Genomic DNA, 27,154 nt, shown 5'->3' with positions numbered 1-27,154 from the left:
TGGTGGGGTGGGGAGGAGGCCGAGTTTCTCCCAAGTTAAGGATGTGAGGACTCTGCCTATTTTTATTCAAATATGAAAGGAAAAGGTAATTCTTAAGACCAGAGTCTGTGGACACCTCCAGGGGACAGAAGGCTGAACCTCAGACTTGGAAAAGACATCCGGGAATCTCTCCTGTTCATCTGCTGCCCCAAGCCCTTCTGGCCTAAGACGCTTTTTTCTGCTGTGGTGTCTGAGCGGCAGCCTCCTCCCCCACTCTTAAATCAGGGGAGAGGTTGGAAGTTCCATGAGCATTGTAATTCAGCCACCCACAGGAATATCACTTTGAGTGTGTTTTTCAGAACTCTAGGCCCTGTGTCAATGGGAAATAAGAGTTTCCCATAGAAAACCCCATAACTCATCTGTAAGATTTGTTTTTTCTGGAACCATTCTCAGACCAAATTCTGTATCAGCAGTGCAGAACTACCGACAAACAGATGGACAGATGGACAGATACACACACATACACACACACACACACACAATTTGTTACAGGAATTGGACCCTTCACAACTGTGGGAGCTGGGTAAGCTGTCTCTGTAAGGCTGTCGTCCCGGTGCTTGACGCTGGAACTTGAAGTCCACGGCTCAGGCAGGCGGTCAGGAGGGAAAGAGAAGTGCGCAAGGTCAGGAGGAGCAAGAACAATCTGGAACCTACCAACACGAGTTGGAGTTCATGAGGATGGACTGAACCACATGCCACTCTTGTCACCTGTGACCAAGGGGGCGCGAGGTCCCGCTGAAGCCAGGGCCCTCCACGCAGGGCAAGGCAGGAAGCTGATGCAGAACTTGGAGGAGCTGAAAGAGGAGGAGGTAGGAAGAGATGCAGGCCTGGCTGTTGCCTTCGGCCGATGAGACAAGTCACAGATAAGCGACAGCTAGCGCGGGGAGGCCACAAAATGGCTGGGGCTCCAACCTCTACCCCGCAATCTCCCATGAGAACTTCTCTTGCGGCCCACCCTCACCAGGAGCGTAGAGGGAGGGGAATGCAGGGATGCATGGGTAGAGGGAGGGGAATGCAGGCATGCATGGGTTAAATGTCCCTTAATCCAGCCGAGTGGACACCTCACAGAGCCACCTCATGGGGTGTTTCAAAGCCGGTTTGATCTCCCCACCAGCTGGAACTCGCCAGCCGCACTAAAAGCAACACCTCATTGTCGCAAGCATTGCAAGTCCCTCCCGACACCCCAAGAGAAGCACAAGGTAGGCCCATGTGAAGAAAGTAGACTCCTTCCAGTTAGTGCGATTTGGCCTCAATTCCTCCAGAACAAGAAGCTTGTCGGGATTGTACTCAGGAGCCTGGCCGCATTACAAGAGCGATTCCATTAGGCCTTGGCAAGCCCTCTCTCCCCTGATGTAAGAGTGGGGGAGGAGGCTGCCGCTCAGACACCACAGCAGAAAAAGGGGTCTTAGGCCAGAAGGGCTTGGGGCAGCAGATGAACAGGAGAGATTCCCGGATGTCTTTTCTGAGTCTGAGGTTCAGCCTTCTGTCCCCTGGAGGTGTCCACAGACTCTGGCCTTAAGAATTACCTTTTCCTTTCATATTTGAATAAAAATAGGCAGAGTCCCCACTTCCTTAACTTGGGGGAAACTCGGCCTCCTCCCCACCCCATCAACAAACTCCTGGGGGCTCTTTGTTTTCCATGATGGTGGTCAGGGTGTCATGGACTTAACGAAAAGACTACATTTCCCGATTTCTCTTTGCAGGTAGAGGTGGCCAGTCAGAAGTAAGTAGAAGTCTTTGCGAGGGGATCCCCGGATTCCCTTTTTAAAAGGACGAGACTTACCTAGGGGTGCCTCCCCCTCCACACCTTTTTCTTTCCTTCTTGCTTTTTCTCCTCTGGAGTATGACACGATGGCTGAGGCCCCTGCAGCCGTTTTGTGATCTTGAGGATTAGAGCCACATGCTGAGGACGGCAGAGCAGTAATGACACCAAAGGACCCCTTCTCCGGCCCCGGACTATAGACTCCATCGTTTGCTACGTGAGGGAGAAATAAATCACCTGGTTGAGCCCCTGTTGTTTCTGGCTTATGTCTCTTGACATTGAACATGGTTTCTGCTTCCAGACTTCTTGGTATGTGAGATTAATTAATTAATTTCCTTTGTGGCAATACCCGGTGCCCTCGCTGTAAGAAGATGGTGGTTTCCTACCCTCTTGAACTCAAACGTGGTTGTGTGATTTTCTCTGGCCGATGAAATGCGAGCAGGTCCCTTCTGGCAGAGGCTACAAGAGCCAGCGTGCGTCTCACCTCATTCTCTCTTCTTTCTGTCGCTGATAACCAGAGACGTTTCCGATGGTGACTTCGTCATCAGCTTAGGTCACATCATTGCTCCCAGCCGACCCATGACGACCATGGGGTATGAGTACAAACAGACCTTTGCTGTTGTAAGTCCCAGAGATTTTGAGATTATTACTGTCACTTTCCAGCAAAAATGGGTTGGCTTGATATAGGCGATGAGGAGCTGACAAGCTTTTTGGGAAGGCTAGTGGGGTGGGCTCTAGGCTCACTCTGCGAATGATTCCTGGAAACCAGCCTATAAGGAAAACTTTGCCTCTACCCCCGTGTGTTGCTTGTTTACCCTCACGCTGCCACCACACCAAGCAACTCTCTGCGACACGAGCTGGGTGTCCTACAGTTCAAGTCGACACTGACCAGACTTAACGCAGACCCCACAGGTTAAGGGCTCTGTCCCCTGCGGCTGCCCCTCCCCCACCTCTGATGCCAGTTGCTGGTAGGTCCCAGGTTACCCACAACTTCTGTCAAATTTGACTACAATTGGGAGGTTCCCATGATTCCCTCACCTCGGATTTGATTATTTGCTAGAACAGCCCGTAGAACCAGTTTATCGCACAAGGAAGGATACGATGAAGGATACAGAGGAACAACCAGGTAAAGAGACACGCAGGGCGAGGTCTAGAAGAATCCTGAGAATGGGAGCTTCTGTCCCCCGTGCAGCTGGGTGGGTCACCACCCCGCCAGCGTGTGGCTGCGTTCACCAGACAGGCTGCTCTCTGAACCCTATAATTTGGGGGCTTTTATGGAGGCTTCATCATGTAGGCAGGACGGACCATTAACTCAATTTCCAGCCTCTGTTCCCCCTCCAGAGGATCGGGTGGTGGGACTGGAAGTTCCATGCTTCTGATCATGAGGTGGTCTTTCCGGTGGCCAGACCCACCCAGGAGCCCACCACACTCTGCCTCCTTCGAACAAAAGATACTCCTGTCACCCAGGAAATCCCGAGGAGCTGTGTGCCAGGAACTGGGAGCAAAACCCAACATACCCATTTCCTAAAACCCAACATACCTATTTCCTATTATTTTCCAATAACCGGACCAACCCACTTGGGGAGCTTCTCTCTCCACCTCGGTGGCAAGGGCCTCCCCCACCGCCATCCGCGGCACCTTCAGAATCCTGTTGCTCCGTCTCTGATCCAGGACCTGGAGGTCAGCACCGCCCAAGGCAGAACTGCCTTTTTGTTTCCAATTTTGTTGTGCTCCGTGTTGAGGCACAACTTGCGTGTGTTAAGCACGCAGGTCTGAAGCGAATGGTTCAGGCGGTGTTGACCAGTAGATACCTTCATGTAGCCTGCGCCACCGTCGTGGTGCAGGATGTGTCGGGCCTTCGAGAACGTTTCCTCGGGCCTCTCCTCAGCCAGCGCCACCCCCCCCCCCCCACGGGAAAGGCAACACGATGTAGTAAAGGCAGCCGTTACTCTGACCATCACTTCTTCTTCTTATTCCAGAACTTCCTACCTACAAGCGGTATTACACAGTCTGTGCTCTTTGGTATCAGGCTCCTTTCACTCAGGATACTGCGCCGTGATTCATCCGTGTCGCCGCGTGCACCACTGTTTCTCCTGTTCGTGTTGAGTGGTGTCCCATCACAGCACCTGCCAGCTGTGTTCACTCGGTGTGTGTATAATACATCATGTGCATACACGAATGACACCGCCTCCCGTCGGGGTAGGCATCTGAGTACCAGGTGGTGGATGCCAAGCAAAAATATTTTGAGAATCTCCCCTAGATGCATCCATCACATACTCTACGTGTCACATCTATAATACGCATGTGTCATACATGTCTACGCATGTACAGAGTATATACCACATGTGTACATATGCCATATACGCATATAATACATGCTTGTTTTCAATGGATTTATCCTGTTTATTTTTTTATTTGAGAGAGAGAGAGAGTGCAAGCAGGGGTAGGAGCAGAGGGCAGGGGAGAGGGAGGAGCAGAGGGAGGGGGAACAGGAAGGAGGAGGAAGAACCTCCAGGAGACTCTGTGCTGCACGTGGAGCCTGACACAGGGCTCCATCCCATGACCCTGAGATCGTGACCTGAGACGAAACCAAGAGTCAGTCGCTTAACTGACTGAGCCCCCCTCCCCGGGGGCCCCTCAATGGATTGAATCCTTATGGCTAACTTCTCCTTACATGAAGCCATACTGGTTTTCCATACATGAATGTTCCTTTTAAAATAAATGTATTAAGTTTAAAAAGGAGGTGATGTCTTGAAAAAAGTGAGTAATGATACAGGTAGGATGAAAATGTGCCAAAAATTGAGGAGAGTATATAAAGAGTCAGATTATTTGGGATATATTCTGATATTTTTCTTTTACATTTTATTGTTTTTCTTTCTTTTTTTAAAAATATTTTATTTCTTTATTCATGAGAGAGAGAGGGAGAGAAGCAGAGGCACAGGCAGTGGGAGAAGCAGGCTCCATGCAGAGAGCCGGATGTGGGACTCGATCCCGGGTCTCCAGGATCACGCCCTGGGCTGAAGGCAGCGCTAAACCGCTGAGCCACCAGGCTGCCCTGTTTTTCTTTCTTTTTTAAAAAGATTTTATCTATTTATTCATGAGAGACACACACAGAGAAGCATAGACGCAGGCAGAGGGAGAAGCAGGCTCCCTGCAGGGAGCCCCAGATGGGACTCAATCCCAGGACCCCGGGATCACACCCTGAGCCAAAGGCAGATGCTCAACTGCTGAGCCACCCAGGCGCCCCTCTTTTTCTTTTTTTATGCTACCCACAGCTCACGAAACTGATTTCACAACCCGTGAATAGGCTGTGACCTGAGGTCTGTGAACTCTTGTTATGCAACCACTTGTGAACAGGACCTCGTGTCTTTACCTTGTCCTGATGGCCCTTACCCAGGCTTCAGAGGGCCTGCTCTGGCTTGATCCAGTTGGGTCCCTCTCCAGGGCCTGCAGGAAGTGCCCACAGAGCCTGTGGCCTTTCTCGACCCTGCTCTGGGCCCCGGAATTCCCTGCCCAAACTACCCCGAGCCCCCGTCTCCAGGCCCTGTGTGGCCTTCTTGGTAGGCAGGCCCCTACACCGAGAGGTGGCCCAGAGGCAGTCACTTCGGCAGGGGGTGTAGATGGAGTCTGGATGTGTGGGCTGGGGTGTCCGCACCCATGTGTGAGGCCCCTCATGATGGTGGAAGGATCTGGAGTGTGAAGAAAAGTGGACCGCTGGGAGGCCCGGAGCCAGTTACCAATACCACCTCCCGATGGGCCCTGGACACCCATTGGACACCAGGCTCTGCACACGCACAGGCCAAGGGGCCCAAAGTGCCGGGGGCAGAGCCCAGTGCAGACGTTCCCACTGGCCAGAGTCCCCCATGGCCTGCCCTCCCATCCCTCCTGCCTCACACCAGCCAGGCTGTGTTCACTGTGACCCCGTCCTTGGCTGTTGAGTCTGTGACCCCTCCCTTTATTCCTCAGGGCACCTGTGTCCGTCCTGGCTGCTTCTTCCTGCCACCCCCCCCACCCCAGTCATGAATGATCAGAGACCACGGGCAAGGACCACAGTGCTTTACTTTTCATCTGAACAGAATGGATAATGGGGGGGGGGGGCAGTGCCCAGGGAGCCGGGCAGCCCTCAGGGTGGGCAGGGTGGGGAGCAGAGGGGCCTCGGGCCGTCAGCCCCGGCTCTGGCTCCATCCGGGTCTTCCCTCCCAGGCTGGGCTTTACTGACTATTCTGTAGGAGAGGGGAGGGAGGAGGCTGGGCACGGTGAGCTGGTGAGGACTCAGTCCTGGGGTGCCCATCGATGGGGTTGCCGGCCCCTACTTCCGAGGGCCTCACCTGTTATAATTCCGACATAACTGGGGTAACCGCCTACATTTGCCACCTGTGGGTGAAGGAGAAGGTTCCGTCATGAGTCAAACAACATCCATCACTGCACGCTCTGGGTGCTGGAGACGAGGCCCATCAACCCCGCCGCTCCGGAAGCTCCAGGGCAGCCTCCGCAACCCCCCTCCGCCCCCAGACACACAGGAGCCCTTTGAAAACCCAGCCTCGCTTGTGTGTCACTCATTCATCCAGCGAACATTTACTATGCGCCTACTATGTGCCAGGCTCTGATCTCGACCCTGGGAGCCAAGCTGGGAACAGGAGTGAATCAAATCCCTGTCCTGGGGGAGGTGACTTTCTAGTCGAGGAGATGCTCGGCAATGAGAAAAACGACTCCGTCAAGTGTATGGACAGTGTCAGATGGTGACGCGTGCCAGGAAGGAGGCAGGGAGGCCCAGGGGCCGGGGGCATCCTCATGGCGCTGGCTACAGGGGCCTCACTGAGCAGGGGACTTTTGAGCACACTGAAGGAGGTGAGGGGGGAGCCATGTGGACATCTAGAGGAGGGGTGTTCCCTGGAAAGGCAGAGGGAATGGCCAGTCCAAAGGCCCTGAGGGAGGAGGAGACGGGGGGGGGGGGGGGGGGGGGCTTAAGGCACAGCAGGGGAGTCAGGGGGGCTGCATCAAAGCGAATGAGGGGGGGACATTTCGGAAGACAGGTCACCTGACTGCCGCCCTTGCCTCCTCACCTCTTTCTACTCCCCGCCGGGCTCATGCGGCCCCAGCCACCCCCCCTTCGGCAGGGGGTGTAGAAGGGGCCTCTTCCTGTGGTTATTGCTCAGCTCACTCTTGCCTCTGGGGCTTCACCTTTGCTGCTCCCTTTACCTGTTTTCCTAAACCGTCTTTCTCACCATCAAGAATGAGCTCTGATTCGATCTCTTTAGAGGGAGTGTCGCCCCCATCCCTGTTGGCCTGTCATTCTGCTGTATCTTCCTTACAGCAATGACCTCTCAGCGTCCACTCCGCTCGGTCACGCACTTAGACTATTTACGGTCAGCCCCCCACTGGCTGTGAGGTCCCTGAGGGTGAGGACCAGGGCACAGGGTGAAGACAGAACAGGTGCCCACAAACCGTTGTCACCGGAACAATTTACGGCCCCAGAGCTCATTTTGGGCTCTACACCCACACAGACCTGGGTCCAGTCCTTCCCGAATTTCTGTGTGCCATCTGGACAGACCCCTCCGGTCTCGGAGCCTCACTTTCCCCACAGCGGTGGGGACAGGGCAGGGGGTGCAGACAGGGACCCGCACACAGTCGGGATCAAGGAACAGGTGTTTATGACTGAGGCTACGGTACCCTGGCGCTGGATTCTGCGCTGCCGGCAGGCGTTAGGGACCTCTTCCGGGGGCTGTTCGTGCCCCCCACCCCCGCCCTAGACAAAATAGAAGCTGTGGCGTGTGCATCCTCCTGATGGCGGAGTTGGGCAGGAGCGGGAATAAAACTTGGTGTAAAAAAAGGTTTCACTGAGAGCTTGCAAACTGGCGGCCTGCGTGTTCCAGTTAATCAGCAGCATTTTAAAGGCTGTTTTAAAAATTAGTTTTTCTGCGTGTTCTTCTCTCCGTGCCCCCAGCCGTCGGGCAACACTTACCCCACGCAATGCTGCCCCTGCCCCGCAAGCGACGGCATCCCCTGGCCCCTGGCCTTCTAGCTGAGCCCCGGCAGGGTGGGGGTGACCCCCCTGCCCCCGCCACCCCTGCTCCCTCCTGGTGGGCTTACAGTGGGGCGGGGGCTGGAGCTGCAGCTCCTGCTGGGGGGGCCCCTGCCTATCGGTCTGTCTCCCCAGCAGTCCCTGGCGTGGTGGCTGCCTCCCGTCACCTGTCACCCCTCCTGGCTGCCGGGACACAGCTCTCCGTGGCGGGGACCCTGCGAACAAGCCCAGGGCGGCCTCCTGGAGCGAAGACTATGAGGTGAACGCCCATGCACCCACAAAAACAGAGCCCCCTGCCGACCCGTGCCTGAGCCCAGGTGCCTGAATAAACCCAGCTGGGACCCCAAGAACCAGCCAGCCGCACCCCGCTGACATTTCCAAATTGCACACTTAAGAGCTAAGCAAACGGTGATCATTTGAAGCCGCCGACTTCTGGGTGGTTTATAGGGATCTGCAGCTAATATGCGTCCTTTAAAACAACTCTGTCCCGGGCGCCTTCAAGGACTGAGCCCCCCCGTCAAGGTGCCAGGGAAGGCCTCCTCGCTCCCGATCTCGGGGTCCAGGGGTCCACCGCCCCCCACAGCCCCGGTTCTTACTCGTGAGGATGACAATGCCCGTGATGAACAGCACAGCTGCGACCAGCAGCCCCCGCTTCCGGAGAGTGTCCTCGTCTACAGAGGGAAGAGCGGAGAATGGCAAGAGCTGCCTCCCTGCCTCCCGCCTCCCACATCCTCCGGGGGTAACTCACCGTAGGAGAAGGGGTCGTCCTCGCTGGAACCTGGGGGCACACAGGGAGCAAGTCAGAGTTCGGCAAAAATTGTGGAGGGACGCAGTGGATGGCAGAGTCGGGGGCAGGGGTGGGGTAGGTGTGTAGCTTGGGCCTCGGCCTTGGGCAACTTAGAACAAAAGCCTCCGTGGCACACCCCGTGGCTCCCACCTCCCCACCTCAGCTCCTCACTCGCCCGCTCACCCAGATGCTCCAGCCCCCCCGGCCGCCCTGCTGGTGGCCATGCCCGGCCCCTCTCACCTCAGGGCCTTTGCACTGGCCGCTGCCTCTGCCCGGAACACCCCCGCCCAGACATCCACGCGACTCCCCCTCTGCTCCCTCTCAGGGAGGTCTCCCTGGCCCTTTATGGGAAATACTCTCCAGTCACCTCTGACTCTATCTAACGCTGCTTCATTTCTCTTCAAAGCAGCTTTAAAGCAGCTGATACATAATTCTTATGATTATGACTTATTGTCTCTACCGCCCCCCACCCCACCAGAATGTCTGCTCCACGAGGGAAGAGATTTTGGTCCATCCTGTTCACTGCTGTATCTCTGGTGCCGAGGACACAGTGGGTGCTTGAGAATATGTCTTGAATGAATGAATGAATGAATGAATGAACTCTCTTTGTGACCCGTGGACGTGTCATTCTCATCCATTCAGTGGGGCTGGCTGGGCAGGAAGCGGAAGGTAAGACCATGAGGGGACGGATCAAGGTGTCCCTGAAGCAGAGCCCCCTGCTGGCCCCCCAAACTGATCTCAGGCGCAGGAGTAGGTCCAGCTGAGACCAGAAGAACCTCTCGACTGAGCCCAGACTGAACTTCCAAACTCCAGACTCGGGAGCTCCAGACTCGTGGTTGTCCTCCTAAGCCGCTGCAGTCATGCGTGGATTCATTCGTCTATCCGGACACTTTTTGGCTTTCTACCTTATACCCCCATCCGCCCAGCCCTCAAGTCACGTATCCACCTGACACATGGTCACGGAGCACTAGTTCACGCCGGGCAGGGTTCCAGGTGCCAGAAATACACAGAGAATAGGAAATAGCCTGTTCCCAGTCTGGGAAGAGAGTTACTGACCAGTTGGCCCGACTGGGGGGTCCCGCCTGATGTCTCTGCCTGGAGACTGTCTCTTGGAGAGCGTGGTGCCTTTGGTGGGTTCAGGAGAAGGAGTTGCTAAAAGGTAGCAGAGGGTGGAAGTGAGTCGTAGAGGAAACAGGGGATGATGGGGACGATGTCGCTGCACGTGTGTACCCAGGAGACACTCCCCTCCACGTCTACACATGCAGGGGGCAGGAGCGGTATCCCCCCACTCCTAACCTGGGCGCAGCGGGAAGGTAGGTGTGGAAATATTGACCAGCCTGCACCCCCTGGTTAAGACCAGCTGTCCCATCCCCCTGGCTCCTCCCCCAGGACCTCCTGGGCTGCCTCACAATGGGAGACGCAAAGGAGAGTGTGTGTCTGAGCCAAGCAGGGGGCCCCCAGGACGGGGCCCAGCACCGGGAGACGCAGAGCCTAGGGGTACTGGTTGGTTGTAAAATACTTTGTAGGTCACTTCTGCTCCCAGACCAAAAATACTAGACGGTTCCTCTCCTTTAAAAAGTCGATGCCACGGGGCACCTGGGTGGCTCAGTGGGTTAAGCATCTGCCTTCAGCTCAAATCACGATCCCGAGGTCCTGGGATCGAACCCGACGTCGGGCTTCTGGCTCAGCAGGAACCCTGTTTCTCCCTCTCTCTCTGCCTCTCCCCCCACTTGTGCTCTCTCTCTCTCTGTGTCAAATAAAAAAATAAAATCTAAATTTAAAAAAGCCAATGCCCCAAGGAAAATATCTGCCCTGCTGACACTGAGAAGTGTTCCCAGTGAAGTGGTCACCCCTGTCTGAGGCCCTACTATGAAGCCAACAGGCAGAAAAACTGCCTCACAGAGCCCAGGCTCCCAGGCCAATCTCAGCACCTCACTTTTTTTTTTTTAAGATGCTATTTATTGGAGAGAGACTGAGAGCACTGAGCAGGGCAGAGGGAGAGGGAGAGGGAGAAGCAGGCTCCCCACCTCCAAGCGGGGAGCCTGATGCGGGGCCTCCATCCCAGGATTCTGAGACTGTGACCTGGACCAAAGGCAAACGCTTGACCTACTGAGCCCCCCAGGCGCCCCAGCACCTCACTCCTTAAGTATGAACCGAAGGCAAGGATCCCGAGATGTTCAGCGGGAGGCTCGAGCCAGACAGTGAATGCAAAGGACAGCCTGGGTGCTGCGTGGTGCTCAGGCACGCTGGCCCTAGAGAGCCTGGGCTCAAACGCTGGTTCTGCCGCTCTGGGCTGTGTGGCCTAGGGCGGCACAGTAACCTCTCTGGGCCTCCGCTGCCCTCCTGTAAATCGAGGTACAGACAGTCCCTCCCACGCGGGGGCGGGGCGGGGGGGGGCAGTCCCTCCCACGCAGGGGGGCTGGGAGCCATGAACGAGTGAGCACAGTGCTCACTCTGGGCAAATGCCTCCTGTCGCTGTTACCACGTGCTGGCTCTCAGACCTCCCTGCTTCCAGAAGCATCTTCCTCTTTCTTGGGGGGACCGCTCCCCCCCCCCCCCCCCCCCCCGTCCCGTCTCCCCCCCCCCCCAACGGCCTCCTGGGTCTATCAGAACGCAGGCCACAAGGGGGAGCTTGTGACCCAGTCTCCTCCTTCCCTGGGACCTTCCAACTTCCAAGTAGGCTTGGGAGGCACAGCTGGGAGAAGTTAGGGAGCTCTGGAGCTTGCCCCGGGGGTGGACGCGGTGGGGGGGGGCAGGAGCCAGTTCCTCACCAGGTGGGAGACAAGACCCAGCACCAGAGAAACACAGACGAAGGAGAGAGAGAGGCACTGGGGGCGGGCGGTCCTGCCCAGGTTCTGGGTGACCCCAAGGCTCCTCGAAGGCTTTTACCACTTGGCTCCATGACACCCCCGCCCCCAGCCCACTTGAATGCCTGTCACGCGTAATCAGGAACACGATATAATAACACAGAGTGACTCTGTGTTATTATCAGGACTCAGGTCAACCAGGACTCACAGCAAGCAAAGATGTGAGAAGGTTTTCTCAACGGGGAGGTGTGGACACAGTCACCGTCCCCTCACCCTCCCTCTTTCGGAAAATAGAAGAGTTCTTCTCCGAGACGCTTCGTTTCTATCTGTTGTGAAATTGTTTTAGTAGACAGGCTCTGTCAGAATTAGGGGCTTCACTGCCATCACTGGAAAACTATAACAAGGATAAAAATCCACATGGGGGATGACATGGCCTTAGAGGCGATGGTCTTGTGCAGTGCCCAGTCTGCACAACTGTGCATACATGTCAGCCTGGGAATGGCCCAAGCTACAGTACTTTCCAGTAGGGGCTACTCCTCAAATATGAGTCAGAAAGACCTTGAGGCCACCTGCTACCTTCCCCTCTGGCTCAGCTTCCTTTCCCATGCCTCTAAAATGTTAACTACTCGCTGGTCCCGGGGAGAACTACCTCTTCCCTGACTCCAGGTCTATGCTGTTCAGGCAGAGCTGATCCTGCTCTCCAGCCCCACAGTGGGCACAAGACTCAGGCCTAACCAGTCAGAGTAGTCCATGTCCCCGGCTCCCCCGCCACCCCCAGCCAGACATGGGCATGTGACCCCAGGTGGGCCAATGACAGTCCATTAAACACCTTGGGCTAGAGATGAGAAAGAGAAGCGCTCTACCTGCTGGGTGTGTGACCTAAATAGAACTATGGGACTATCTGTGCCACCAGGAGAACTTGAGGATGTAGATAACAGGGCTGAGAGACAGAGCAAGCCAGTTATGATGACAGTGCTTGAGCACCTTGATCCAGCTGTTCCTGAAACCATGATTCTGGATTTTACAGAACATATATAGCCAATGAATCTATTTTAGCTTTAGTTGCCTTTGCAGTATTTTGCAACCGAAAAGCTCCTGCTCTCACATGAACAGGTACATAAAGGAAAAAAACCCACACCCACATTTCCAAGGCACCAGCCCTATAAAGGAACCTGAATGAGAGTCCCAAGTCCAATCAGGTTTGGGGAATGCTTGCTGCAAATAAGCATTAATAAGACTCCAAGAAGTCCTGCCACAAAGAAATGTGTTTAACTTTAACTCAGAGTTTCCCTTGGACCGCAAAGCAAAACAGATGTCTCGAAAATGTATTAACAACTCCCCAAACGGGTGCTCCGAGAAATGTGCTCGGGGAGCTGCTGACCCAGATAGAGAATTAAACAAAATTTGCATGTTGCCCTTCTAGTTCCAGGGCCTACCTCTCAGGCTGCTCTTGCCCGTTGTCATCGTCGTCGCCATCGCCCCATCTGCTGCTAGAAGCTCAGACGCTTCCGGGGGTTGTGGGGTCTGGGTCCCCTCCATCTGCTCCCATGTTATTCCTACTCGGGTTGGATGAGCGAGGGGAGGGTGAGCAACGAGTGAATCAGGGACACTCAGGTCCACAAAACAGCAAGGGGCCCTCTCCCCTCCCCAGGCTGGTGAAAATCGAAGCTGTTCAGGCAGCAGGTGTCACTGCCTGGGTGGAAAAGGGGGGGACGCGATGGCCCAGGGCTGGTGGTGGGGCTGATCCGTGCAGCCATTTCCCAAGTGGCTTTGGAGACACGTTGTCTCCTCCCCCCACCCTCCCCGCCCTGCGTCGTGTTGTGGGTGAAAGCCAGGCCCTCGGGCCAGGCTCCAGGGTGCCGGTCCCAGCTGTGCATCCCTGACTTGCTGCGACGCCTCAAGTGAGTCACTCCAAGCCTCTGTTTCCCTGTCTGTCAAGTGAGGTTGCTGCACCTCAGCGGGCTTGTGTGGGGATCAAATGATCCCCCAAACACAGGTAAGACATTGGGAACCGCGGCCGAGGTACAAGAAGCGCTTAGAGGCATTTGCTCAAGGAGCGGGGAGCGAGGCTGCTTATTGTGGCAACAGGTGCAGCAGAGGAGACCAAGGTGTTCGGGAGCTGGGCATGGTTTCACCCCCACGCACGGGCCCCCACACACCAGCACACGCGACGCGATCAGTGTTACATGGGAACTGGGAGGAGCCCCCCAACATACCCTTGCATGGGGCGGGTGGAGAAAGTTGCAGGACAGCAATCATTTTGCAAATGACCGGCTCACAAAAACATACCGCGGCCAGCATAGTTTCTGCCCGCAATACCCAGGGGGCACAGCACCACTGGGGGGCCCCCCCAATCCGGTGCTCGCAGTGGGGGCCTCTCAGAGACCAGAGTGGGGAACACAGCAAGGGATTTCATCTCGCCTATATGAATTTTATTACTTCCAAGCAGAACGTGTTTCTGGACGGCTGTATCGTTAAATATTGACGGAGAAAATCGGGGAGCCCTTTTTTGAATTCCGTTATACCGCAAGAAAGAGTTCAAAAGTGGTCTGAACACTCAAAAAGGGGAAAAGATGCAGAGATGCAAGGAAGGCAAGAATGGCCTCGGCACATGGCGGGGTTGTAAAGCTCCATATATATGCCGTGAGCTGGGAGCTGGTTACACGGCGGTTCAGGTTAGGGTTTTCTCTGAAGTTGTACATTTATGGGGGGTTTTAGGGGTACTTTTCTATATGCGTATTATTTTTCATGCTTTCGGAAGATTTGTTTTGAAAGACGTGGATGTGGGCAGCTGGCTGCCCCACCACAAAGTAAACCGGAGGATTCAGAGCTGGGGAACTGAAATGAGTAACCAAGAACCCAGAGTGTCGGGGGAAGAGGGGGAGCAGTGTCTGTCCCGGGCCCACGCTGCCTCCCCCTCCGCCTCCCCCGCCCCGCTCACCACTAGTCTGCAGGCCCATCCGAGGTGTGGACTGGGGTTCCCGGTGGACTGTGTCTGGAGTCCGCGAAACAGGGGCAGGAGAGAGAGACAAGATGCGGAGAAGGTCCGTGGATGGAGAAACAACTCAATTTTGACATCATCGAAATGACTTCGTTAACCGAGTCATTTGCTATCAGCCCTGCCTGAGCCTCAGACCTCCCCTGCCTCAGCCGTCCCCTCCCGCAGAGGCACTCTCCCCTACTCAGAACCCATCTGCCTCTGGGAAGAGCCCCTGGAAGTTTCTTTATGAACCACCCTTCCCTGGCTCTGTGTCCACTCATGCACTGAGGCTGGCTCCAGCCTTGGTGGAGGTTGAACCTGAGACCCGGGACTGGCCGACCGGCTTTGGCCTGTGGCCACAACGATCACCCCACGGTGGGACATGTCACCTGAGCCTGGGCAGGGACATTCAGTCACGGGATGTTTGCTGGATTGGGACTAGGGGGAGTCCCCTTTCCTCTGGCTTCTTAGCAGGTAGGTCTCTAGGGGCCATCCTGGCCCCGTAAAAGGAAAATCCCGCTTGAGAATGAAGCCAACACAGGAGAAATAGAGCCGAGAGGCGGCGACAGGCTCCTGAGAGCATCCTCTGAGCACCTAGACCAATCCGTGCCTGAAGGTCTATCACCAGACTTTCCAGTTGAACAAACCCCAAATTCCCAAGCGGTCCGAGCTTGAGATTTTTGTGGCTTTTGTGATTTGCAGTGACAGGATCTTGACAGATCCATCCCTCTTTCCTTACCTGGGACTGGTGGGGTCAAGGCATTAGTGTTCACACTGGTTAGATCTGCTGGAGAAATGGATGTGGTCTCCTTCAATATCTGTCCTGAGAAATCAAGGGCGAGGAGTCAGAGAGGAGCCTCTGGTGCCCCTTCTCTCACCAGCCCCCCCTACCCTCCCTTCGGAAGCTGTGGGTGGTAACTCGGGACACCTGGTAGAGCAGCGGGAGGACATTTGAAGGGGGGGGTGTATCCATCCTCGGCCCTGGAGGTGTTTTAAGAAACCCCTGAGGACAGGACCTGAACCCCAGCCCGTCTGCCTGTCCTTGTGGGATGGGAGGAGCGATCTAGCCCTGCGAGCCCGGGGCCTGAAGTCGGGTCCGGGCCCTGGTCTCAAATTCTCCTCCCAGCAACTTCCTCGCTCCGCTCCGTGACCTGGAGCAGGTGAAGTCCTCTCTCTGCGCTTCAGCTGTCTCACCTGTCTCACCTGTGGGGACACCTGGATCTACTTCTCGGGGCTGTAGGGAGGGCGAAAGGACACGGCAGAGGGAAGCCTCTCCCCCACCCCTGGATACGCAGTCGGTTACAGCCACTGCCCGCCACCTCCTCTCTGGCCTGGACCCCCTCCCAGGGCTCCCTGGCCTCACCCCTGCCCCCTGCAGTCTGCTCCCCGTCAATAGCCAGAGAGAGCCTGTGGACCCTGGGTCAGGGCAAGGCCCTGCTGGCTCCAACTCCCTCCCCCCTTGCTCCAAATAAAAGCCAAAAGACTCATGGGGCCCTCCCCCTGGTCTGTGACTACTTGGTGGCTGGCTGAAAGAACACATGAAAACCATTTTATCAAAGGCCAACGGGGGCGGCTTCAGTGGAGGGTAGGCCCTGGTTCCAGGGGCAAGAAAGGCGGTCGTCTCCCGGCCTCGCCACTCACTAGCCTCCGGCACAGGGCACTGCCCTTTGCGGAGCCTCAGTACCCTCATCCATAAAATGGGCACGACAGTCCGTATAACCGAGTGGAGATCGACATGAGTTCACACATGCAGCACCTGCCAGGTAGGAAGCCCCTGCAAATGCCCACCCCGGTCCTGCCTTCGAGAAACGCTTCCTAGGCCAAGAGTGAAACACCCCCAACTCTTGGGCGAGCCCCAGCTGGCCCCCCCCCTTGCCTAACCGTGTATCACCCCGTATCCAGGCAGCTGCTTTGCTGGGCGCCCGGGGTTCCTGGCTGCTCAGTAGAAAACTGACACCAATGTCCCCGCCAAATCAAACTCAGTGGGTTCTTCTTGGAGGTGAAATGGAGGATGCTCAGCAGGACAGGCTCTGGCCAGACTCATTGGAAGCGGCCACCCAGGTGCGAGGTGCCCAAAGAGGGTGTAACCCTGGGCCCCTCACCGACACCTCACTTCCTGGTGCTGGCTCAGTAGGAGGGTGAAGACGCAGGGCGGGGCAGCCGAATTCACCAGGTGCCGGTGCCAGTGCCCTCCAGGTGGGGGACTCTGGGGCGGAGGGGGCAAGAGCTCGGCCTTACCTCTGGAGGGGAGAATCAGGCCAACGATGGTGAGGAGACACAGGTGACCAGAGAGCGACATCTATGGCGTGAGCAGGAGCTGGGGTCAGCTATGACGTCACTGAGGCAGGCCCAGGGCTGCAGCCACCCCTCCCACCGGCCCCCCAGCCCGGTGGGATCCTGCAGCCCCTTCTTTACCCCCAGGCAGCACCCCTGGCTTCAAGGGGCCCCTGCCAGGGCGGACAGCTGGTTCCCAGGGCGGGCGGAGGGTTTTAGGAGTGGAGGCCCCGGCACCCACCCCCTTCTTCCATCCACAGGTCCCCAAAGAAAACAAGAAGCATCCGAGCAATCTGGGCTTCCAGGAGCAGCCACCGCACAGGGCCCCAAGAGCTCCCCCTCCCCAGACTGACCCCGCGGGGCCCAGGAGGGCTGGGGGGCCGGTGCCTCCCTCTGGGGCTGTCCCCAGGGCCCAGGAGTCAGCAAGGAGGGGAAAGAGGAAGAATGAGTAATGTGCTCCCGATCTCAGAGGAAAAAGTGAGCTGGTGCGAGGGGCCTGGCGCCGCCGGAGCGGGACGGACGGAGCGGGATGCGGGGCACCTCCGGGCCGGTGGGGGGGCGGGGCGGGGAGGCGGCGGGGGGCAGAGGAGCCGCAGCCCCCGGGGCGCCCCGGCCGGCGCGGGACGTGCGCAGGGTGGGGGCGGCCGCCCGACGAGCGCGGTCCCCCGCACCTGAGCCCGGCCCCGGGCAGAGGGGAGGCGGCGCGGGCGGAGCGCAGGAGAGACTCACGTCCGAGCTGGGGGTCCCGAGCCGGCAGCCTCGTGGGCAGAGGGCGGCGGCGGCGGCGGCCGGGCGGAGGGTGTGGCCAGGGGAGCGCTGGCGGGCGGGGACCGAGACGGGCTCAGTCATTTCCTCTCGGGTTTCCTGGCTTCGGAGCCCGCGGTGGGAGCAGGAGGGGGAGACGCTGAGGGCGACGGGGGGCAGGGGTGGGGGCCGGGCGGCGGCCTCCGCCCAGCGCTGGGGGAGGGAGGGTGGGGACGAGCGGGCAGGTCCCGTGGGTGGGGCTCCGTGGGGGGGCGGGGAAGAGACGAGCCGGGAAGGGGCAACTGGGGAGGGGACGTCGGGCAGGGGAGGGGCGGGGGAGGGGAGGCTCCCGGGTCTCTGAGAGGTGACGGGCCCTGGGGCGCTGGGGGAGGCGAGGGAGGAGGAGGGGGCAAGTGTGGGCGTGGGCAGAGCTCCCGCGGGGTTCAGTTTTGTCCTCTCCCCCCGTTTGGTCCCCACAGATGAGAACTTACAGACAGAACAGGGGAAAAAACCAAATGCACATTTATTAAGCTCAAGACAGACTCCAAGGGTGCAGGGCAACCGATCTTCTTCGGAGGGGAGACAGGGAGGTGCCGGGGAGCAGTACGTGGGGATCCTGGGGGGCTGGGGCTGGGCTCCCGGACCCCAGGAGCTGGAGGCCTGAGTCCCCGGATCCGGGATGCACACGGGCTCTTTGGGGGGTCGTCATTGCCAAGGCCTGGGGAGGGGCAGCAGGGTGCAGCGGCACCAGCCTCGGGTGGGTGGGGCGGCTCATTCGGGGGAGCGCTCCCCGGCGCAAGGCTGGGGTCCCCACCGCCTCCACCCGGTCCTCAGGCTTCCGCACTCAGGCAGGGACAGCAGTGGAGGTGCCCAGGGCTGGTCTTACACGCCGCCACCTCCAGGGGCTGGGGGAGGGAGGGAGGTGGCACAGAGACAGAGAGAGGGGAGCGTCACAGCTGTGATCACCCACCTGCTGCACCTGGGCAAGCAGCCCCCTCCCACAGCCGCTGGGGCCCCCCAGCCTCCCATGGGAGCCAGACCCCCAGGGATTGTCACCCTTGAGCTAACACTGGGGAACTAGGGACCCCTGGGTGGCTTTTGTCCTGCCCCAGGGGACACTGTCACGGAAGGGAACACACTTGAGGCTAGAGACCCCTGGGCCAGGCTGAGCCTTTCTGGGATGTCCCCCTGGTGCCCAAAAGGGGGGGCTCCATCTCCTCCCATGTCCCCAACCTCCTCTGACCCTCCCACCCCAGTCACACACCCTGTCTCCCCAACACGTGGCCGCAGGCGGAATTCCTCTGTTTCTCACCCATCCGGGACCATCACTCGGCTGAGTGGGTCCCAGTCCTGTGACTTTGCCCCGGGAGCAGGGCCACCCCCTCCCCCCCAGGCTCCCGAGAAGTCACCCGCGCACCCCCACCAGGGGTTTTAAATCTCACAAAAACAAAAGGAAACAAAACCCATGAAATTCCACACCAAATCCCCCAGCACTGAGTACCCCAAGGCCCACTTTTTAGCCCTAAGAGCTTTAGGAGAGGCAGGGAGACTCCCCTTTCTGATGTTTCCCGTCCCCGGAAAGGATGCGGCTCCACTAAAAACAGGTCAAGATATTTTTACAGAATTTGAATTAACACCCCAAGGAGTCTCAATCCTGCTTATTCCCTCCTACAGCCTAATCTCTGCCCATCTTCCTTCACCCCTTCCACCCACCTACACCCCCTCTCCCCACCCCCACCCCTCACACTACCACACCCCTCACCCCTGCACACCCCAACCCACTCCCTCCCTCCACGCCCTCCATCCCCCCATGCCCCACACCACTCACCCTTTCACACTCCAACACCCTTCACCCCCCACCCCCTCATGCTCCCCCACCCCTCACCCACTCACACTCCCACACCCCTCACCCCTCCACACCCCTACCCACTTGCTCCACACCCTCCACCCCCTTACGCCCCCCACCCCTTACCCCCTCACACTTTTACACCCTTTATCCCTCCACCCCCACCCCACCCCTTCCATGCCCTCCACCCCTCACCCCTTCACACTCCAATCCCCTCCACAGTCCCACCCCCTCGCATTCCTACACCTTTCACCCCCTCACTCTTACACCCCTCACCCCTTCACCCCCCACCCCCTCACACTCTTACACCCCTTCTCCTTCCACCACCCACCCCACCCCCTCCATACCCTCCACCCTTTCACCCCCCACCCTCACCCCTCCACCCCCTCTGTGGCCTCCCCCCAACACTTCCATCCCCTTCCTCTCCTATCCTCCCCCTCCACCCTCCACCCCCTCACACACCCTCCATCCTCTTCACTCTTTCTGCTTTTCCTGTACTTTCCATCCCCACGCTCCTTACATCCCCGCATTCTCTTTTCCAAAATCAGCTTTTAAAATCTGTATTCTATGCATTTCTCCTCTTGTTATTTTGCTACAATTATTCAAAAACACTTCCCTCCATTCCCCCCCACCCCCTCTCTCCTTCCCCTTCTCTTTCCTCCCCTCCTTCCTTTTTCTTTCTTTTTTCTCTTTTTAAGTCATCTCTACCCCCACGTGGGGCTCGAACTCCCAGCCCTGAGATCAAGGGTCGCAAGCTCCACCCACGGAGCCATCCAGGTGCCCCCCTCCTTCCTTTTTCTAGGTCATTTCATCCTCATTCTTCCCACCTGAACAGTAAAGTCTGGAAAACATCCCCTCTTCCCACCTCCCCTAGCACCTGCTCTGTGCCCCTGGGACTGTGGCCCCTCTGGTCACAGACTTGTGGCTCCCTCCCCTGGAGCATCAGCACCCCCCCCCCCCCCTGGGCTTCCACACTCATCTCTGGGAAGCTTCCATGGACCCTTGAGCACCGTCCCCACATCCCAGGGACTCGCCATGGTTTAAGCTCTCCTACCCACAGCCTGGCGCAGGCGGGGTCCGCAGGGACAACCAGCGCAGCTCCCCTTGCCCTTCCTGCCCCCACCTCCCCTCCTCCCAGAACCACAGCCTTCCTCACCCTCACCTGAGGAGGGAAGCTCCGACTTACAGGATTTGCATGTTGGGCTGTGGAAGCAAAGACCAAGAGAAAAGCATCAAGAAATCCAATAGCCGCAGGCTTTGCGTTAGATGTTGTGCAAGCACCCCTGCACCCCGGGCTGCCCCCACCCCTCTCCTCGCTCTCCCCTCTGCTGCCAGACCTCTCAGACCTGGAGTCCGCCTTCCTGCACTTCACCTTCTTGCCTGTTAGGAGACAGACACAACGAGACAGGGCATGAGGGGCTGGACAAAGGCCGGCGGGGAAGCTGTAGGTGCCCAGGGCCCCCGACGCGGCCCTCTGTGAGGTGCTTTGGAGCCCAGGAAAGGGTCACACTTACTGATGATGATGAGAATGCCCAGCAGGAACAATATGGTGGCCAGAGTCATGCCCACAGTCTGTACAGTGTCATAGTCTGGGGGAGATAAGGGAGCGCATCAACGTGGGTAGTACGCAGCCCTCCCTGGAGCCTTGACTCGGCCAGGGGCGCAGAGTCCAGGGATGCTGTAGGCTGCGCTGGGGCCCCCCCAGTGTGAGGATGGACAGCAGGAGCTTGGGAGCTCCTGGACCTCTTTACCCTCCCCCCTCCTCTAGATGCCTTGTACATACAGAAAACCATGCATGCTCTGCGTCATGTATCGCAGACACATACATCTCACCTCCTGTCACGGCCTCCTCCCCGGTCCTGTCCACCACTGTCACCTGTCTGAACCATCGCAGCAAGCAAGCCGCTCTGTGGTCTCCCCACACCCCAGTCTCAGGGATCCTGCCAACACCTAAGTCGGATCGGGGTCCCTGAGCTCAGAGCGCCCCACCCTGCCCTGGCTTCCATTGCATTCCAAGGAAAAGCCAAAAACTCCTCACCATAGCCCACCTAGTCCTGCATCACCTGGTCCCTGTCCCTTCTCAGACCTCACCCCACCCCGCTTGCTTCTTCAGTCTCCTGCCCCAGGCAATCTGGTCTTTCTGCCTCTCCTGGAACAGATTAAGTATGGTCCTACCTCAGGGCCTTTGCATCTGCTGTTCCCTCTACCTAAAAAGCTCTCTCCCCAGTATTTCTTCCTTACCAATTTCTGGGCTTTATTCAAATGTCGGCGAAACCTTCTCTGAAGCCTTGTCTATTTAGAATTTCCCATCCTCTCCTCAATACTTTGTAATCCCATTCTTTCCTTATCTTCCTTCATAAGAAGCATTCTTGTCCAATATGCCACAGGAAATACAGTTGACCCTTGAACAACGTGCAGGTCCCCTTATATGCAGATTTTTCAATAAATATTGCACAGCGCTCTAAACGTATTTTCTCTGCCTTATTAATTTATTTTTATTTTTATTTTTTTAGTAAGCTCTACACCCAACCTGGGGCTTGAACTCACAACCCCGAGATCCAGAGTCACATGCTCTACTGACCGAGCCAGCCAGGCACCCCTCTTCCTTCTAATTTTCTTAATAACATTTTTCCTCTAGTTCCCTGGGTTGTCAGAATACAGTATATAATACACATAACATACAAAATGTGTGTTAATCGACTATATCTTCTGTAAGGCTTCTAATCAACAGTAGGCCATGGGTAGTTAAGTTTTGGGGGAGTCAAGAGTTATATGTGGATTTTCAACTGCATGGGGGGTCGGCACCCCTTAATCCCCACATTGTTCAAGGGTTGATTGCATTTATTGGAATATGAATGTATAGAGCACCCCCTCTGTACCAGCAGTTGTCCAGGCCTCTGCCTCAGGGAATTGACTTTCATAGTGTGATAAAGGCTTCAACAAAATAAAATGAAACATCAGGGCCATGTGACTATGGCTAGATGTATCTGTGGCTCCTGTTGGCAGAGAGTCAGGAAGAGCCTCTCCTAGCAGAACAGTCAATATTTGATCTGAGCCCTGAAGAAGGAAAGGGAGCCTTAGTCAGCTGTTTGGAGAGCTGGATGAGGAGTATTCCTGGCAGAGGATACAGCACGTGCAAAGGCCCTGAGGTGGGAAAGAATTTGGCATATTGGAGGAACAGAATGAGTGAGCAAAGGTAGAGGGGTGTTTAGAGAGGGAGCCAGGGCCAGGTCTGCTAGACCTGGGGGTAACTTCTTCAAGCCTCCATGCCGTGGGGGTGATTTAACGGCATCACTCAAGTAAATCTTTCCCACAATCCTCATACGTAAGAACTAATACTATCCCTTATTTACAGAAGAGCCCAGAGAGGAAAAGTTGCCTGCTCAAGGCCACACTGCTGCTAGCAAGGAGATGAGCCAGGATTCAAACCCGGGCAGCCTGGCCTCCGAGCTGTATGCCTCTCTGATGACCACCATGTACGATCCCAGAGTCCTGGTGAAGCCTGAAGGAGGTCCAGAGAGGGTACCCCTCAAAATCTGGTTTTGCCCTCTGAGCCCAGCTGGTGTAAACCGAACCCGCATGGTCACATGGCCAGTGGCCCAGCAGGTATCTGTTGCCGGGGCTGAAGCCACTTCAGCAATTACTTGTGAGGACCTGCAACCACCCCTTTATCCAGCCCCAGGGTACCCTCATCAGAATCTGCCACTCACCATAGTAAAATGGGTCAGGCTCCTGAGGAACTGTGGGAAGGAAGGCAGGAAAAGAGAGAGAGGGGAAAAAATATTTCAACACTGGGTTTCTTAACATTTCTGAGGCTCCAGATGGGGCCACTGGTCCAAGGTTTCTGGGTAGAAATCAGATAAAGATGCCCCTTGATCTGAATGATACAGCTTCATGCATGGCAGGACACAAGGCTTGAAGAGTGGAGCATAGGATGGATTCCAGCCCCCTACTCACACCATTAGTCAGTACCTTCCCTTGTTCAGTGCACAACCTACCAAACTGTACATGGCAGTCTTGGTCCTAGTCCCCTGTGGAAATCTGAGGCAAGCTATGGACTCATTTCCTGAAAAACACATACACACTCCCATTTGCATATGATGCTGGGTTAACAGACTCCAATCCCACTGGTAAACCGCTGAGTAGACCAGCTTCCCCCAAATACTCCGTAAAACTCCCCAGTCATCTGACAGCTCCAAAAAACTCAGGCGCTGTCCCTACTATTCTCATCCGCTCTCCCCTGCCACCAAATCCTATGCAGGGAAGCTGTCCTATAATATACCCTGTATTATACTACATAGGATATATACTTGATGACTTATTTCCAAGCCATCACCAATTTTAAGATTCAAAATTGATTTCATAGTAGCTTTCTGGGTGTGTGTGTGTGTGTGTGTGTGTGTGTGAATATGTATGTAACTCTATCATCCAAAACATACCCATCCATTAGAGGACTCACCCCAATTTCAGAAATGTTACTGTGTAGATAAAATGCGTGTGTGGGGGGGTATTTATCTCTCCCCCTCACCCACCTCCCTGTTCCAAACCATATCCCCCTTCAGGAGAACTCATTCCCATTCGAGAAGCCCATCCTGATGGCTCCCTAATTCCTGAGAGCTCTCAGTATGTTCTTTCTTGGCTAGAGCAGAATTCGGCACAGTGTGCCCCACCAGGCGAGGGGGACCAGGAATGTCAGGGCCATGCCAGGTACCGGCATCAGTGCTCTCTTCCAGGATCCGGGGAGGATGGCAACTGCCTTGAGACTGGGGGAGGCCACGTGACTAACTCTGGCCACTGAACTGTGAGCCCAGGTGTCCCATCTCTTCCAGGCTGGACATTTAAGAGCTCTTAGCAGAGCTCCCTGTGGCCATTGGCCCGGTGACATGAAGCTTTCTCTGGTGAGTAGGGACCCCCGGCTGACCTGTGATGGGCATATGGTGTGAGAGTTCCACCTTGGTTGTCACAAACCCCTGAGTGACACTGTTTAAGATGTTTACACTTGCCTTTAAGACAAAAAAAAAAAAAAAGTCCCAATTTTCCATGTGTGATGGTGATACCAAATGAAGCTAATTACGTTTTTTTTTTTTTAAGCGAATCCTTGAAAGGAAAAATACTAAATATGAGTGTGGGGAACATCTGGATAGGCCAAAAACTGTGGAGGTGGTCCTCGAAAGTGTCAAGATGGGGAAACGCTATTTTAGAGTCGTATGTGCTATCTTAGCTCCCCCCCTCCACCAGATGGGGAGTAGATTTGTTTGACTCCTCTGCCATTAATCGTGGCATTTATAAAAATCTTTCGGGGAAGTTTTCTAGGATGAATGAAAGAAAAAATGAATAAATGAGTGAGCGAGTGAATGAATGAATGAATGAATGAATGAGAGCCCCTGCTAGGCTTTGGAAGCTGCATCAGAGGTGGAGTGGACGGATTATCCAGATTTGTCTCCTGTGTTTCCAAACACTCTGCCCTCCTTAACCGTCAGAAGCCCACCGGATGAGCACCTGCTCCAGAATCCTCTTTGGTGCCACCCTGGGTGCCCCGTGCTCTATGCAGAAGTCCCTCTTCTGGTCCCTGCTGCCCCAGCAATCTGGTTCCTCAGGGCGAGGCTGGGCTAAGGGTGGAGCCAGGAGGCAGGAGGAGAAATGTGCACCACTCCTGGCTAGTTGCCAGGGAGACATCAGGAAGGAGGTGGTTGCTATGGCAACTGGGGCATCTTAAGAGGTGAAGAGAGGTGATGGGTCTGGGCACCCCCAGGCTGGGTGGGGTCCTGAGGGTTAGGTCTCTAACTCTAGGGCCAATCTTGACTCCCTCTGCTCCCTTTGTAGCTCCCATTGTCCCTGCAGGGCTGGCTTCTGGCCAAACCCAGGGTCCTTCTCAAGGATGGGGACCCAAGCCCAGCTGTGGCTCTGCATCCCCTTTCTGCTTGCCCCCTGATCTCTGACACGGTGGGAGAGCCCTCAGCTCCCTCCCCCATGCTCCCCCCCAATAATCCATTAATCAATTTAAGTGGTGCAACACACAACATGCTCTTCTTCACCCCCCCACTCCCCCCGCCCCGGGGTTTCCCAAGACCTGCGGTCCCCTCTTGTGCTGTGATTGGGGAAAAGGTGGGGGTGGGGGTGGGGCTGAGGCGTCTGTCCTCCCACCTCTGCCCGTCTGCTGCCATCGATCCTGTTAACCACCATCTCTGCAAAAAGAAGCCCTGGGCTCCCGCCAGGCCCGCTGGCTCAGCCCTGCCCCCTCTCCCTAGGGTGGCTTCCAGCCTCTGCAGCCCCCCCCCCCCCCGCCCTGCTTCAAATTCTGCAGATATGGCTCAGTGCAGCAGCCCCTGCCTGCCGGGAAGGGGGGCAGGGAAGGAGAGATCCGAGTGGAACTGGGGTTCCCTTCACCACCAGGGGTTCCTCAGCACCACTGGCCTATCCCCTCTGGCCCGGCTCTCTGTGCTGGAAACCCCACCCCCACCCCTACCCCTACTAGAGCATCCTTCCCCTTGTTCCTCCGCAGAGGCAGGCTCAAGAGCCGGCTGTCAGGGGGCAGTGGGGGTTTAAGTGGGTGAATAACTGGGTTAACCGTGTGAAATGTAAATCGCTGTGTGGCTAGCCGGGGTGAAGGAGGGACATCTGTGTGCACAGCCGAGTGCACCCTCCTGGACCAGACGACACCCCTGCATGTGGGCTGGGAAGGAGGGTCCCGCCACCCATTCCTGCCCCGGGGGGCTCACTGGGGGCTCACTGCAGTGGCTCGGCCCCACCCCATGCTGCTCCTCCTTCTGTCTGTCTCCCGCGCTGTGGGTCCTTCTCTCTCTCCTCCTCCTCGATGCCTTTCTCTGTGCCTCTGTCTCTGATTTTCTCTCTTTCTCTGCATCTCTTTCTATTGCTCTCTGTCTTCCCGTCACTCCCAATCTCTTCCAGCCCCGTATCCGTCCTCTCCCTCTGAGTCTCGGACTCTGGGTCGCCTGTCACCCTTGCTCGCTCTCTCTTTCAGACAATTTTCACATTCCTTTCCGTCTCCCTCTCTCTTCTGTCTCTTTCCATCTCTCTCTCACTTCCTCCGGCGCTCTCCCCTCCCCTGTCTTTCCATCCTTCTCCCTCCTTCCCGCGGAACCTGCCTGTCAGGGATTTCTGGAGACACCCACCACAGGAGCCAGCGCTGGGAAGGAGAGGGATGCACCCCCCCTGCCCACCTCGGAGACCCTGAGATTTGCAGGAGCCTCCGTGGCGGCCGAGCCCCCCGTTCCCACCCTCGAAGCCCGAAGCCCGGCTCTCCGCGTCCACTACCGCCGCTGTGCAGGACCAGCCGCCCGGTTGCCATAGCTACCGGTCCGCGCATCCCTTCTCCCGGGACTGCCGCTCTCCGACCGCGGGTCCCGCACGGGAACGACACCGCCGGGAGGGGGTGTCCCAGAGGCCTGGAGGGGCGCCAAGGGGTGCACTGCAGGGGCCGCCGCCCGTGGAAGAACGGACATCCCCTTCCCCATTCCCCTCCCTTTTCCGTACTGGCATCCCCCTCGATCCTCTCCCCTAAGCTCTAGGATCCCGGAGCCTCCCTGCCCACCCGCGCGCCCTCTCCCCAGGCGACGCTCACCCTTTGTGGGGGCCTGGGTCGGGGTCGCCATGCCGGGCCGGAGCAGGGGGCGGCTGGAGGCCGAGGCGGTGAAGGCGCGGCTGCAGCAGCTGGAAGCGGGACGGACTGATGTCGGGGGGAGATGGGGGGAGCCCTCGTGTGGGGGGGGCCGTAGCCAATGGGGGCCCGGAGAGCCCGCCCCCGTCCCGGCCACCCCCGCCCCCGCCCCCGCCCACTGCCGACGTCCCCGCCCCTTCCCCAAGGGTGGGGGCGCCCCCTGCCGGGGCCAAGGGGGCGCCCGGGCTTCCGCGCAGAGGGACTGACAGATCCAC

The 27,154-nt window shown here is 57.0% G+C and overlaps 2 protein-coding genes across 3 annotated transcripts; both read right to left on the bottom strand.

Moving 5' to 3' along the window:
• Positions 1-5,842: 5,842 nt before the first annotated feature.
• On the bottom strand, positions 5,843-18,124 carry FXYD5 (FXYD domain containing ion transport regulator 5). Its single transcript, XM_026010386.2, has 10 exons — positions 18,023-18,124; positions 17,401-17,628; positions 16,636-16,696; positions 15,137-15,220; positions 14,359-14,412; positions 12,854-12,973; positions 9,667-9,762; positions 8,572-8,601; positions 8,420-8,494; positions 5,843-6,175 (listed from the first exon to the last, which is right to left on the bottom strand). The coding sequence occupies exons 1-10, from the start codon at positions 18,122-18,124 to the stop codon at positions 6,126-6,128; spliced, it is 900 nt and encodes a 299-aa protein (XP_025866171.2). The 3' UTR covers positions 5,843-6,125.
• FXYD7 (FXYD domain containing ion transport regulator 7) lies at positions 17,915-27,075 on the bottom strand. 2 transcript variants are annotated; one of them, XM_026010369.2, is made up of 6 exons: positions 26,844-27,075; positions 22,972-23,001; positions 20,776-20,850; positions 20,599-20,641; positions 20,424-20,464; positions 17,915-18,320 (listed from the first exon to the last, which is right to left on the bottom strand). In XM_026010369.2, the coding sequence occupies exons 1-6, from the start codon at positions 26,872-26,874 to the stop codon at positions 18,298-18,300; spliced, it is 243 nt and encodes an 80-aa protein (XP_025866154.1). In that variant the 5' UTR covers positions 26,875-27,075; the 3' UTR covers positions 17,915-18,297. The 2 variants fall into 2 exon arrangements, with proteins under 2 accessions (XP_025866154.1, XP_025866155.1); XM_026010370.2 differs by having other exon boundaries at positions 20,608-20,641; positions 26,844-27,017.
• Between the last annotated feature and the right edge of the window lie 79 nt (positions 27,076-27,154).

Source organism: Vulpes vulpes, chromosome 1 (genome assembly GCF_048418805.1).
Source record: "Vulpes vulpes isolate BD-2025 chromosome 1, VulVul3, whole genome shotgun sequence".
Classification (NCBI taxonomy): domain Eukaryota; kingdom Metazoa; phylum Chordata; class Mammalia; order Carnivora; family Canidae; genus Vulpes; species Vulpes vulpes.
The sequence above is the reverse complement of the archived record's forward strand: the minus strand, read 5'-3'. Positions and strand labels throughout refer to the sequence as shown.

Bases quoted from the DNA above. Each gene is read 5' to 3' on its own strand.
- FXYD7 (XM_026010369.2), bottom strand. From the start codon at position 26,874: ATGGCGACCCCGACCCAGGCCCCCACAAAGG. The intron at 20,465-20,598 runs GTCTGGCAGCAG...TTGCTTCCACAG, and splicing joins GCGGACTCCAGGTCTGAGAG to CCCAACATGCAAATCCTGTA. The intron at 18,321-20,423 runs GTGAGGGTGAGG...TCCCTCCCCCAG, and splicing joins GTCGGAGCTTCCCTCCTCAG to CCCCTGGAGGTGGCGGCGTG.
- FXYD5 (XM_026010386.2), bottom strand. From the start codon at position 18,124: ATGACGACCCCCCAAAGAGCCCGTGTGCATCCCGGATCCGGGGACTCA. The intron at 12,974-14,358 runs GTGAGCGGGGCG...CAACCCGAGTAG, and splicing joins GATGGGCCTGCAGACTAGTG to GAATAACATGGGAGCAGATG. The intron at 8,495-8,571 runs GTGAGTTACCCC...TTCCCTCTGTAG, and splicing joins GGACGACCCCTTCTCCTACG to ACGAGGACACTCTCCGGAAG.